At 42.4% G+C, this 12,210-nt stretch overlaps 1 protein-coding gene across 4 annotated transcripts in view; it reads left to right on the top strand.

Annotated features, from left to right (window-relative positions):
• ARFGAP2 (ADP ribosylation factor GTPase activating protein 2) overlaps positions 1–12,210 on the top strand; it is a 722,347-nt gene that overhangs the window by 284,819 nt on the left and 425,318 nt on the right. For all 4 annotated transcript variants that reach the window (XM_044082689.1, XM_044082691.1, XM_044082688.1 and 1 more), the window contains exon 7: positions 438–494. In XM_044082689.1, coding sequence (XP_043938624.1) covers positions 438–494 — 57 coding nt within the window. The remainder of the gene's footprint in view (positions 1–437; positions 495–12,210) is intronic.

Here is a 12,210-nt window from a genome sequence, read left to right as displayed (position 1 = left end):
TAAGTCATTAGAGTAGCAGCATCTCTAGAATCCAAAGTATGTGGTGTACTCCCAGTTATGAATGATGAAAAGTATTTTGGAATACCTAGTAATGTGGCCTCTTATTTTCTGTGTCTCAGTCTGGCTTCTGCTGTTTTACTTTCATTACTATTGCTTTTAGTCTGTCTAGTTGTTTATTAAGATGTGCACTGAGGACTGAAGCAGAAGATGGTGCATTTAAGGCAATGGGGAGAAGGCAGTGATGGTAACCGAGCATACCAATATAGTTGTGCCATCATGTGGAACATTTGGGAGTTAAGAAGTGGGCAGCTAGATTACTTTAGGGAACTATATCATTGAACCACCCAAGCATCAAGTTTTCATAATAATTATTTATGTTAGGATGGTACAATATGTGAACCTGAGAAACATGTCAATACCTTTTTTTTTGTTTGCAGAGCCAGAGCAAGGTCCCAGCACTGATGGCCTCAGCACTTCTCCCACATCAGTATTAGGTAAGCGGAATTGAGAATGCCTTTGTAATTGTAGCATAAAGATATTTTAACTAGTTATTTTTGAATCATATTGTGTACAGTGCGTTTGTGGTTTAACAGTAATTTGCACGTATGATCTGTTACATTACAGTGATGCATGTGCATGTCTTTATAGGCAAGTTTTCCAGACTCTGATTTCCCAGTTCTTGTACAGAATTGTACATTTCTTTTGTTGAGGATTATACTATTCTTGTAGGATGCCAGTGTGTGTTTGCAATTTTTTGATTGCCTGTTTGGAATTTGCAGTTAGGACAGCAGTTCATGGCTTTGTTGAATGCATGCTGTTTTAGTCCATCAAGATAATATTTGTGGTTACATGTTTACAGCATTCGTGTTCAAGTGTTATTCATCAAAACATGGATTGAAGAAAAACATCCCACCAGTGGAAATTGGGTAGATCAGGTACACAGAAATGGAATGGACAGATAGGGAGGTGCTGATTAGCCCAGCAACCCCTTTTGTGATAGCATCAGATTCTTCATAAGCAATTGTTAGAGCATTTGTGTTAGGAAGACACTAGTGTATTTTAAGACTTGTTGTTACAGTAAGCTACCTGGATTAGGTGAAGTTGAGCTTACATGGAAATTGGAGAAACTTGTATGACCAAAACTGGAACTCTTGGGAAAAGCAGGTTTCTGTGTGTGGCTAAATGTGCATTATCTGTTACATAAGCAACAATTGAAAGGGAAAAATGCCTGTTTGCTTGAAAATGAATATAATTTCTTTGACAGACTGTGTACACAGCTCAGAAAGTATGTGAATGTCAAGATATGCATCTGAATTTTATGTGCTAAAGTACTGCATTTTTTTAGTTTGTACTTGACTGTTGTGAGTTCTGTAATTTTTGCAAAGATTTTATTTTAAAATTCAGCTACTAAACCTTTGTGCACATATAAATAGTTCTTACTCATGACTAAGTCTTTGTGGAAAATGCTAATACTTTTAACCAAAAGTTAGGTACTGCATCTGGGCCTGGGGTTTTACAGTTGGAGGTTTTTCTTAATTCCCTGGTTGTTACTTCATCCCATTTCATTTCCTGTACCTTTTAAACTTCTTTTTCTTTCTTTTACTACTTTTATCCATTTAGCATCTTTGTTGTGTTCCACAGGATCTTCATAGATACTTCTCCAAAATGCATCTAGTTCTTTTTTTTGGTGGTCTTTCAGTTACTTTTACCTTGTTTCCCAATTCTCTATAAAATGTTTTTGGGTCTTCAATAAATTATTTTGTACTTTTACTTTATATTTATCTGCGTATCTTCTAAGATGTTCATCGTGTTTCACTGTTGCAGTCATTACACTTGGGTTATCCTGCTGGCAGGCGACCCGCAGTCGGCCCGAGTTCCAAAGTCTTGGTCTGGCGTTGGTTGCTGTCACCTCTTCCCTGACGTCAGTGCGCCAGGGGTATAAAAGCTGCAACCAACGCCATTTTCTCCAGTCTTTCTTGCCGCACGGTGCCCGAAGCAAAAGCAGTTCGCAAGTGCCGGTTGGCCGACTCCTGAGATTTTCAAAATTGAATTTCAGAACCGAAGTCTTCAATAAAGCTAAGTACCCCATTGGGGAAACTTTTACTTGCTCCAGACCGATGTCAGTAAAAGTTAATAAATGTGTTTCTTGTGGGAAGCAAATACCTCATTAGAACTTTCACTCTTACATCCTTGCCTAGGCCCTGACCACGACGTTACTAGTTGTTGGTTTTGTGCTGGATTCAATAAATGCACTATTAAACGTCGGTTTGATTTTGCTTTACATTATTTCGGACGAAGATTTAATTATATAATGCCGTTGGAACAACCGATGACTGGAATGTGTAAAAATGCAAAGACAAAGAAAAAGACAGGCATCTGAGGTCCAAAACCGACGACGAAGCCTCTTCTAGGCCAGTCGCCGGTTCAGCGGTTCTCAGTGAGGCACTTTTGCAGCCCCTGACACCCGCTACCTCAGAGCCACAGGCCCTAACCAACAGCCACGTGGAGACACCGAGGCCTGTGGAAACTCAAGGTATTGGGCCTACGGAAACTATACCCTCAGATGGGTCCGGAGCCGCTGAGCAGGCACCGGCCTCTGAGGGTGTTTTCAGACCTTCACAGCTTACAATTAAGGCTACTACAGCAGCAAAGGCAAAGTCAAAAACACCATTAAAGACAAGGAAACAAGGGCAACATTCTCCAGAACAGTCATCCATGCCAAAGAAACAGATGCTTAAAATGGCCGAAGACCTTATTACTTTAATCAGGGGCTCCCACCCCCCTCCTGACAAAAGGCCCTAGGCAAGACACACTGATTATGATTCCTCTGATCAGGTTTCCATTTCCTCTGATTCTTCTTCTGATCAGGGCTATTCTCTCCCTCCCTCCCTATGAGGACTCTGATGCTGAAGAGTCCATTCCTTCAGCCTCTCCGCCTGAGGATTATTCTTTTGGGGAAACCCTGCACACCATGAGGGAGCATTTCCATTGGGAGAGCCCAGATTACTCAGAATCCAAGAAAAGGCTCAGAGATTTCCTTTTATTGCCTCAGCACAGGCCCCTAGCTATCCCTCTTGTGCTTGATATTGTCGATGATGTTTTTTTCTGAATCCAGTCTGTCTCCAGATTCTTTGCCCCCTGCTCCAGTAAAGCCAGACAGGCACTACAGGGTCCCTGACTCCCATAAATTTCTTTATAAAAACCCTGCTGCAGACCCAGAAACAATTTCTCAGGGTCCTAAGGGGGTTAAAGCTTCCACTTCCAAAAATGTATTCCAGAGCTCTGGACAGATGGGGGGGGGGGGAGTTTACTCTTCTACTACTTTAGCTGTAAGAGCTTTAAACTGTCAGTTTCACATGCTTAAATATCAACAGTATCTCATGTCATTGTTAAAGCAGAAAATGGTTACAAATATGGAAAGTCCTGACAGTAAAGAAATGCAGGAATTATTGCATGCAATTGAACAAGTGGGAAAGCATACTCTGCAATGTTGTTTTGATTCATTAGAGGCTTCTTGTAGAGCCACAGTTACAGGCTCAGTAATTCGAAGACATGCTTGGTTGAAAGAACACAGTTTACCTGACCATGTTAAAGTAAAATTATTGGATGCTCCACTACAGCATGATACTTTGGTGTTAAGGCAGAAGAGGTGTTGAAGAAAATGGAGGATAAAGCAAAGTCAATGCAAACGGTGAAAGATTTCTTACAGGTTCAACCACCTAGATTTAGCAGAAACTGGCCTTAAAAAAATTGGTCCTTTCCAGTGTCAGACAACCCACAAAGAGGCAGATAGAGACGCCCAAGAGGCAGATCTCAGCCCCAAGGCTCCTACAGACCTAAACAATGGGGTGTTTCAGCCCCCAAAGGAGGAGAAGACAAGTCACAACCTTACAGGAAACAGTCACAATGACTTCCCTCTGCAAATGCCAAGCTTTTACCAGTTGACAGCACCCCTAGGGTGAAAGCTAGCACTTTTCTAAAAAAATTGGCATATGATCACCCAAGACCAATGGGTGCTGAATATAGTTTCTCAGGGGTACAGGTTCCACTTCCACACGCTTCCAAAACCAAAGGGTATGCCAAACCTGCCACAAAACCAATGGGCAGAGGCACAAAAACAGATTGCTGCTCTTATGGATATGGGAGCTATTCAAAAAGTTCCACAAGAAGAACAGGGACAAGGATTTTACTCAAGACTTTTCTTAGAACCCAGAAAAGACAAAGCCTGGAGACCAATACTGGACCTGTCAATCCTGAATACTTTCCTGGATGTTCCAAAATTCAAAATGTTAACACTTCAACAACTTCTGCCCATGCTGGCCAAGGAGGCTTGGCTAGTTACTTTGGATCTCAAGGAGGCATACCTGCATGTCCCAATCAGACAGTCGTGCAGAAGATACCTCAGATTTATAGCAGGCGCAATGCATTATCAATTCTCTGCACTGCCCTTTGGCTTATCTACTGCGCCCAGGGTCTTTACAAAATGCCTGGCACCAGTAATTGCATTTTGCAGACAAAAAGGAATTCAAATTTATCCCTACTTAGACGACTGCCTTATTCAAGCAGAGAGCAAGGACATTCTTCTAAAGCACCTGGCATTTGTAAAAAGATTGCTAATTTGCCTAGGGTACACAGTAAACGAAAAGAAATCAAAACTAGTGCCCTCTCATGAGATAATAGTCCTGGGTGCAAGCTTAAATACAACTGCCCAGATGGCTTATCTCACGCCAGACAAACAAAGGCAACTGACTCATTACTTTCAAATGATGGCAACAAAGACCCAGCTCCCTGCAAGAAAAATTCTGCAGGCCCTGGGTTTCATGGCATCCTGCATTCTGCTAATTCCATATGCAAAACTGCATATGAGGAAACTACAATGGTATCTAAAAAGTGTTTGGACTCAGCATTGTCACAGCCTAGAGACAATCATAGCCTTGATTCCCTGCCTACTACAGGAGTTTCGATGGTGGTCCCAGGCCTGTCACCACAACAAGGGACAGCCTTTCACCTTATCTACAGCCAGGCAGACAATAACAACGGATGCATCGGATTATGCCTGGGGAGCACATATGGCAGGAAAATGTATTTAGGGCACGTGGCCCAAGGAGCAAATGCATCTTCACATCAATCAAAAAGAGATGCTAGCTGTACAGAATGCCCTGACAGCCTTCAAGGACCTAATACATCCAGGACAACTACTAATAAAGACGGACAATACCACAGTTATGTGGTACATAAACAAGCAAGGGGGCACACATTCCTACCCCCTAGGCAGACAAGACATAACTTTGTGGAACACAGCACTGACCTGCCAGGTGCATCTGCCAGCACAATTCCTGCCAGGAACAAAAAATACACTGGCAGACGAACTAAGCAGAAATCTCATGGATCCTCATGAATGGAAGCTAAATCCACAAGTGTTCAACATGATAACAGGGAAATGGGGACACCCAGACATAGATCTTTTTTGCCTCCCCTCACAATTGCCAAATACAGAAATTTTGCACATGGACTTATCACTCTCAAGCATGGAAAGTGGATGCTCTATCATTCAGCTGGAAAAACCTGACAGTGTATGCCTTCCCTCCAATGCCTCTTCTCACCAAGGTGCTTCTAAAAGTCAGACAGGAGAGGCCACAAATGATACTGATTGCACCAGACTGGCCATGCCAGCACTGGTACCCAATCCTAAAAACTTTGTCCCAAGGCCCACTTTGGCCTCTACCTCAAATCCCTCATCTTCTGACACAGCAAAACAATCAGATTCTGCACAGTCAACTCAGAACCTTAAACCTGGCAGCATGGCAGATAATGTAGCCACTCAGACTGCACCTCTCTCTAAAGCTGTTATGGATGTAATTTTGGAAGCCAGGAGGCCCAGCACTAGGAAATCTTATGCAGAAAAATGGAAGAGATTCTGTGCTTGGAACCAGGCACAAGGGCTCGACCCACTGGTCCCTAATATACCTCAGATTTTGCAATACCTGACTGAGATGTTGGACAAAGGCCTGTCTCTTTCATCTACTAAAATTCATGCCTCTGCCATATCTCCATATTCCTACTCCTCTCTACCCCCCCAAGCTTAACCTGACTCATCTGACTTTCTCTTGACTCCAAGTTTGTTCAGTCTTTTTTTTTTTCCTGACTGTGTGAATTTAGTTTCATTGTATTACTTGTTTATTATGCTTGCTCTTTATGCACATTTTATGTAATTGTATTTCCTGACTGTATGAATCTTACTCTTGTATTTTACCATTAACTTTATGTAATGTTGTTTCATTGTATTGCTTGTGGAGCTTTTCTCCCCGGGCCTCCACTGAAAATGGGCACCACTTGGCCCAGTGGACTTCCCCGGTAATCAAACTGAAATAAATAAATAAATAAATAAATAAATTTCAGCTCATTACAATACGGATCCTCCTATTTTTTTCACATCCTCTACCATGACAGTACCTCAGAGGGGTAAAGAATATAAGACCCCCTAGGAGAGCACCAGTACCTACTTTGGACCTCAACTTTGTTTTTGAAAAACTAACACTGCCTCCATTTGAACCAGCCAGCACAGCTGATCTAAAATTCTTGTCAAGGAAAACTGCTCTGCTCCTAGCAATAACTTCAGGAAGAAGAGTCTCAGAGTTACAGGCATTGATGGCTCTGGAACCTTTCCTCATTTTTCATCAGGACAGGGTTTCTCTTAGGACAAACCCAACATTCATGCCAAAAGTGGTCTCCAATGTGGCCTTAAACCAAACCATTCATTTACCTACTTTTTACCCAAATCCCCAGAATAAAGGGGAAAGACTTCTGCACGCTTTGGATATACACAGGCAGCTACGATTTTACCTGGACAAAACAAAAGCTTTCAGAAAAACTGAGCAACTGTTTGTAGCTTATGCTGCAGGATCACAAGGAAAGCCTATTACAAAGCAAACAATCTCCAAATGGATAGGACACTGCATCCGCTTCTGTTATGCACAACATGGCAAATCTGTGCCTAAGGGCATTAGGCCTCATTCTACAAGAGCAGCAGCCACTTCAGCAGCTTTCCTCAGAGGGGTACCACCCAAAGACATATTAGAAGCTGCAACCTGGAGCTCAGTGCACACTTTTACCAAGCACTACCACCTACCTCTCTACTCCAAATCCAGAGCAGGCTTTGCCACTGCAGTTCTGCAGGGTTTGTTAGCCTTGCCAAATCCAATCTAGACCCAGCCACCCAACCTCAGCTTTGGGATTCTACCCAAGTGTAATGACTGCAACAGTGAAACACGATGAACATAGTACAGTTGTGTACCTACCATAAATGTAGATGTTCGAGTGTATTCACTGTTGCAGTCCAGGTTATCCAGCCTCCATCCCCCTCTTTGCTGGGACTATTCTGTACTTCTCAACTCTATACAACCTATGTAGTGTATTTGCTTGTAGATGAAGGAAATGTTTATAGTAATATATGCATGATTGTTTGGCATATTTTTTATCTTTTCAGCCTTCCTATCTGGGGGCACCTAACATCTGGGGCAAGAAAAACTGAAGAAAATGGCGTCAGTTGCAGCTTTTATACCCCTGGTGCACTGACGTCAGGGAAGAGGTGACAGCAACCGACGCCGGACCAAGACTTTGGAACTCGGGCCAACTGCGGGTCGCCTGCCAGCAGGATAACCCAAGTGTAATGACTGCAACAGTGAATACACTCGAACATCTCCATTTATGGTAGGTACACAACTGTACTTTTTTCCACTTGTGCTGAAATTTTTAGTTTATTTGTGATATTGAGTTATAGATCCTGGTCTGTTCTAATATTGTGCATTGCTTTTATCACATCTCTTAGTATTTTTGTTGATCTATTCCCTTCTCTATAGTCTTTTACCAATGACGCTTCTTGTCTTAATTACTTTATATTTTTCTCTATTCGATGCTTCCATGATAGTATTCAATTTCTCCCCTTCCTTTCCCTCACTACCCCGTGTTCTTGTGGTAGAACTTTATCAGTTATTAGTTTAGCTGCACAGTAATATATCCTGTTTACTTCTGTTGTATTGCATGGATCTCTATGGATAGTCCTACTATCCTATTCTAAACTATCCTACTTACTGTGTTCATTTGTTTTATCAGACTTCTGACTTTTGGGGTTTTATTGACCTTCTGCAGTGTATTTCTTTCATTGATCTTAATATAGCTATGTCCATTAAACCTTCTGCAGTGTATTTCTTTCATTGATCTTAATATAGCTATGTCCATTAAATCAAGCAACTCTTCCCTTGGTTCATTTTCTTCCAGACTGAGGGCACATCCCTTGTTTTCCATTTCCTGCGGGCATTCTATAGAAAGTTCTATAGCATCTTCCTGTGCCATCCGTTGCTCTGTCATATGGGAACTCACTGGCCTATCACTCCTCAACATTGACTGCATCATAGTTTCCTGTTCCTTCCCTTGTTGTCTAGCTTCAAGTGAGCATTTATACTGATTTCCTGTGGAAGGCTCCAAAATATCTTGGTATGGCACCTGACCAATTGCTTCCTGTTCCACTGGGTTCCCCTTAATTTTGGATAACCATTGCTCTATCCTGTTGTGGTGCTTTCTGTATTAGATTTTCTACACTGAATCATTCACTTTGCAGATGCTCCATAACCTCAGTTTCTATTTATTTAACTTCTCCATTACTAATCTCCTTTTCTACTTTTCCCTCTTAGTCTTCTTATTTTTTGTATTGTAAAGTTTTCCATACCCTGATTCCTTTGCCTGTATTTCTCTTCAAATATCTTTCCCTTTTTTAATTTTTCAAAATCTTTTGGGTTTCTAATACCATGACGGGAATGGACTCTATTCCTAAGTCAAAGTACGATTAAAGTTCATGAAATTAATATTGTTTTACTCTGTCAGCCAAAAGTTTCCCTCCAAATTGTTCTGTTGATGTTGCAGAAGAGGTTTAGATACCTGGAAATAGTATTTCTGATGCCATTTGACTTGCTGATGTGCAGTAAATCCTTCAGTAAAGGGTCAGAGGATGCCTTGCATGTTAGACATGATTCACCTCTTAGTCTGAGTCAGTCCATGCAGGACATGTTGCTTAGGCCTTGTATCCTTTTAGTAAGGTGTCTCTGGTGGCATTGCAGTTGCATGTATCTGGGCAGATATATGTCAAAGGGGGCATTATATTCAATGACTGGCCTAATGATGGCTGAGTGAAGGACGACAGTGACATCAGTAGATCTAGACACAATCCCTTTATAAGCTGTACAGTATAGAACGACTTTCTTACAAGAGATGCATGTTGGTTAAAGGTTAGGTCATTGTCCACATAAATTCCTAAATCCTGAACGACTTGGTCAACTATTAGGGGTGTATTGTCAATGTGTTAGATGTCCATCCATTTCATTGTTGCAGTATTCATTACATTAAGGATCCCCTCCCAAGGGTAGCCTGAAGTCCAGCCAGTATACTAAAGCCTTTAGGTTGCTTTAAGATATGTTGTACGTCACACACATGCTTTTTGTGTAGTGTTAGGGCATAAAGGTCCAGACATATAATCCTCTGAAGTTCTTTGCCGCCAGTCCAAACAACATCTCTTTAAATGCCAGTGTGGGAGACAGATTCCCCATAAAGACCGCCACAAACAGTATGTTTTGCCTTGGCACCTCACATGACCATATGTCCTGTTCTGTCTGTCAGGCCTTTGTTCCTAAGACCCTTCATAGTAGACTTTCTTCTTTAGCATTTTATCTTGAAAACCGGTGTTTTAAGATTCTTGTTAAGGACACAGTGGAGAGAACTTCCCTCTGCAAGGGGCACCCGTCTGTAAAGAAGACCAAGAAACCTAGACTGAAATCTTCTGCTATTTATCCTCTGTTGGACATCTCTCTCAAGGCGAGTGAATGCCCAGAGGTATGCCCGGCTTTATCATTGGATTCCTCTGCCATGGTCCGGTTGGAGGCTGGCAGGTATCTGACTTTCAGCACATCCAAGGAGGAATTGCAGACGTCCGCTTCAGACGTTCAAGGGGAACTACGGCTGATTATCTCTAACTAGCCTAGGGGTGTTCCTCAAGTTTGAGACATCGTCCCTGCAACCATTATTGAATGTTGTCCTGGGTCAAAGCCATCTAAATTCTATAAGGCAGATGTCCCACTGAGAAGAAAAAAAAAAAGTAAACATTTCTCCTGCCCCTAAGGAATCCACAGAGTGAATGACATTTCTTCACTCAGGGCTTGTTTAGTGCTTTGATGGCATTGAAACCTCCTCAGGGAGTTTCTGTTCCAGCCCTCCAAGGTTCTCAACCCCCCCTTAAAATACCCAGAGAAGAGGGTTCCTCTGAGGAAGAGACAGATTCAGGTAAGGAATCTCTTGCTTACTCCTCTCAGATTCCTCCTTTGGATTATGAATCTGAAGAAGAGAAATCTACCATGTCCCTTTGAAGAGAATTCTTTTGGGGAGACAGTCATGTAGATGGAGTTCTTTACATGGGATTGTGCTCTGGTCTCAGAGGTACAAAAAAGGTATTATGAGTTGCTGCAGATGGAGTCTCCAAGGCCTTCTGCTGTTCCTCCTTTTTTGGTTGCGTGGTTAGGTGCATTTGCTAATGCTTCTAATGCTCTGGACTTGCAGCCCCCTGCCCCCAGGAAGCCTAATAGATTTTATAGGTTGCCTAAGAACTGTAAGTTCTTCAAGTGTCCTCCTGCTGACCCCTCTTGGTGGTGTCTGTAACTTCTGTCAACCCATCTTAATTGCTTTCTTCTCCTAAGTTACTGCCCTCTGATAAAGATAGCAGAACCATGGATAGGCTAGGCAAGAAGGTTTATACCTCTGTCACTTTGGCTGTTAATTATCAGACCCATATTTCCAGGTACTTGTTTTCTGTCCTTTCCCAGGCCTGTCAGGTCATTTCTGATCTTCCAGACTGAGTGTAAAACTTCTGCCCTTTCCTTGTTAGGGACTTCCTCCTATGTGGCTTGTCATTCCATCAGATGTAGTTATGATACAACAGATGCTTCCTCTAGGGCTGTGGCTTTTGGGTCAGTACCATGGAGGGTGTTCTTGGCTTCGGCTTCAGCCTTTGCCTGATGATATTCAGGCTGTTAATGGATGCTCCTCTAGATAAACACTTATTTGGTGAAGCTGCTGTTGCTTTAAGCTCCTTCAGGATAAGGGAAAGGCTTTACAGGAACTTAAACATGTGTTTCTCTTCTGCCTAAATTTCAGAGAAATTACTCCAGTAAGTCAGTTTTTGTTCGTAGGCAATCTGGCCTTCCTACTAAGGGCAAAGAGTGGTAAGTGGGCTCCTCCTGCGAAGGCTACTCAGACTTCTATGCCTCAGACGTCTCCTTTTCCTGATAAACCAGGTGCTGTCTGACTGTCCTATTCTGCCCAGCCACTTTCCTCATTCTCTTTGCCTCTCTCTCTCTTCCTGTTTGGCTACAGATTACTCTGGATTCCCTGGTTCCGTCTATTATCAGCCAAGGGTATTTCATGGTCTAGAAGTGTCTTCTCCCTTTTATGGGTATTCCTCAGTCCCCTCAGGAATAACCGTCCTTCCTTACAGAGGTGATTTGGGATCTTTTGACTCAGGATACTATTCAAGAGGTGCCAGTGTCCCAAGGAGGAAGGGGGTTTTACTCCAGGATGTTTCTAATGCCCAGAAAAGAGGGTGCTTGGAGACCAATTCTAGACCTCTCTCATCTAAACACTTTTCTCAAGGTGCCCTCCTTTTGAATGTTTTCCATTCAGACTTTGTTCCCTATTTTGCTTCTTCAGGCTTGTATGGTGTCTCTGGATCCCAAGGATGCTTATCTCCATATCCTAATTCATCCCCTTTTCATAAAGTTTTTGCTTTTCTCTGTTTTGCTTCCTGACATTTTCAGTTCTTTGATTTGCCCTTTAGCCTTTCTACTGCCCCAGTGGTGTTCATCAAATGCCTCATGCCTGTGATTGCTTTTTGCAGGGTTTAGGGGATCAAAGTCTTTCCTTACTTGGACGACGACCTGTTTTCCTCTCCAGAGATCTTATTGCAAAATCTTCATTTTGCCATTTCCCTTCTACAAAGCCTGGGGTTCACAATAAACATCAAAACGATTTCCTTCTCAAGACTGTTTTCTTGGGTGCAGGACTGTGCCTATGCTGGCATCTCTGCCTCCTCCTCCTCCCAAGGCCTTAACTTTAATTTCCTTCTTTCAAATGCTCCTTTCTCTGGCCTTTACAACAGTCAGTGAATTTCTG

This window comes from Protopterus annectens, chromosome 9.part0 (assembly GCF_019279795.1).
Source record: "Protopterus annectens isolate FY-2018-M chromosome 9.part0, PAN1.0, whole genome shotgun sequence".
Lineage (NCBI taxonomy): Eukaryota > Metazoa > Chordata > Ceratodontiformes > Protopteridae > Protopterus > Protopterus annectens.
The sequence above is the reverse complement of the archived record's forward strand: the minus strand, read 5'-3'. Positions and strand labels throughout refer to the sequence as shown.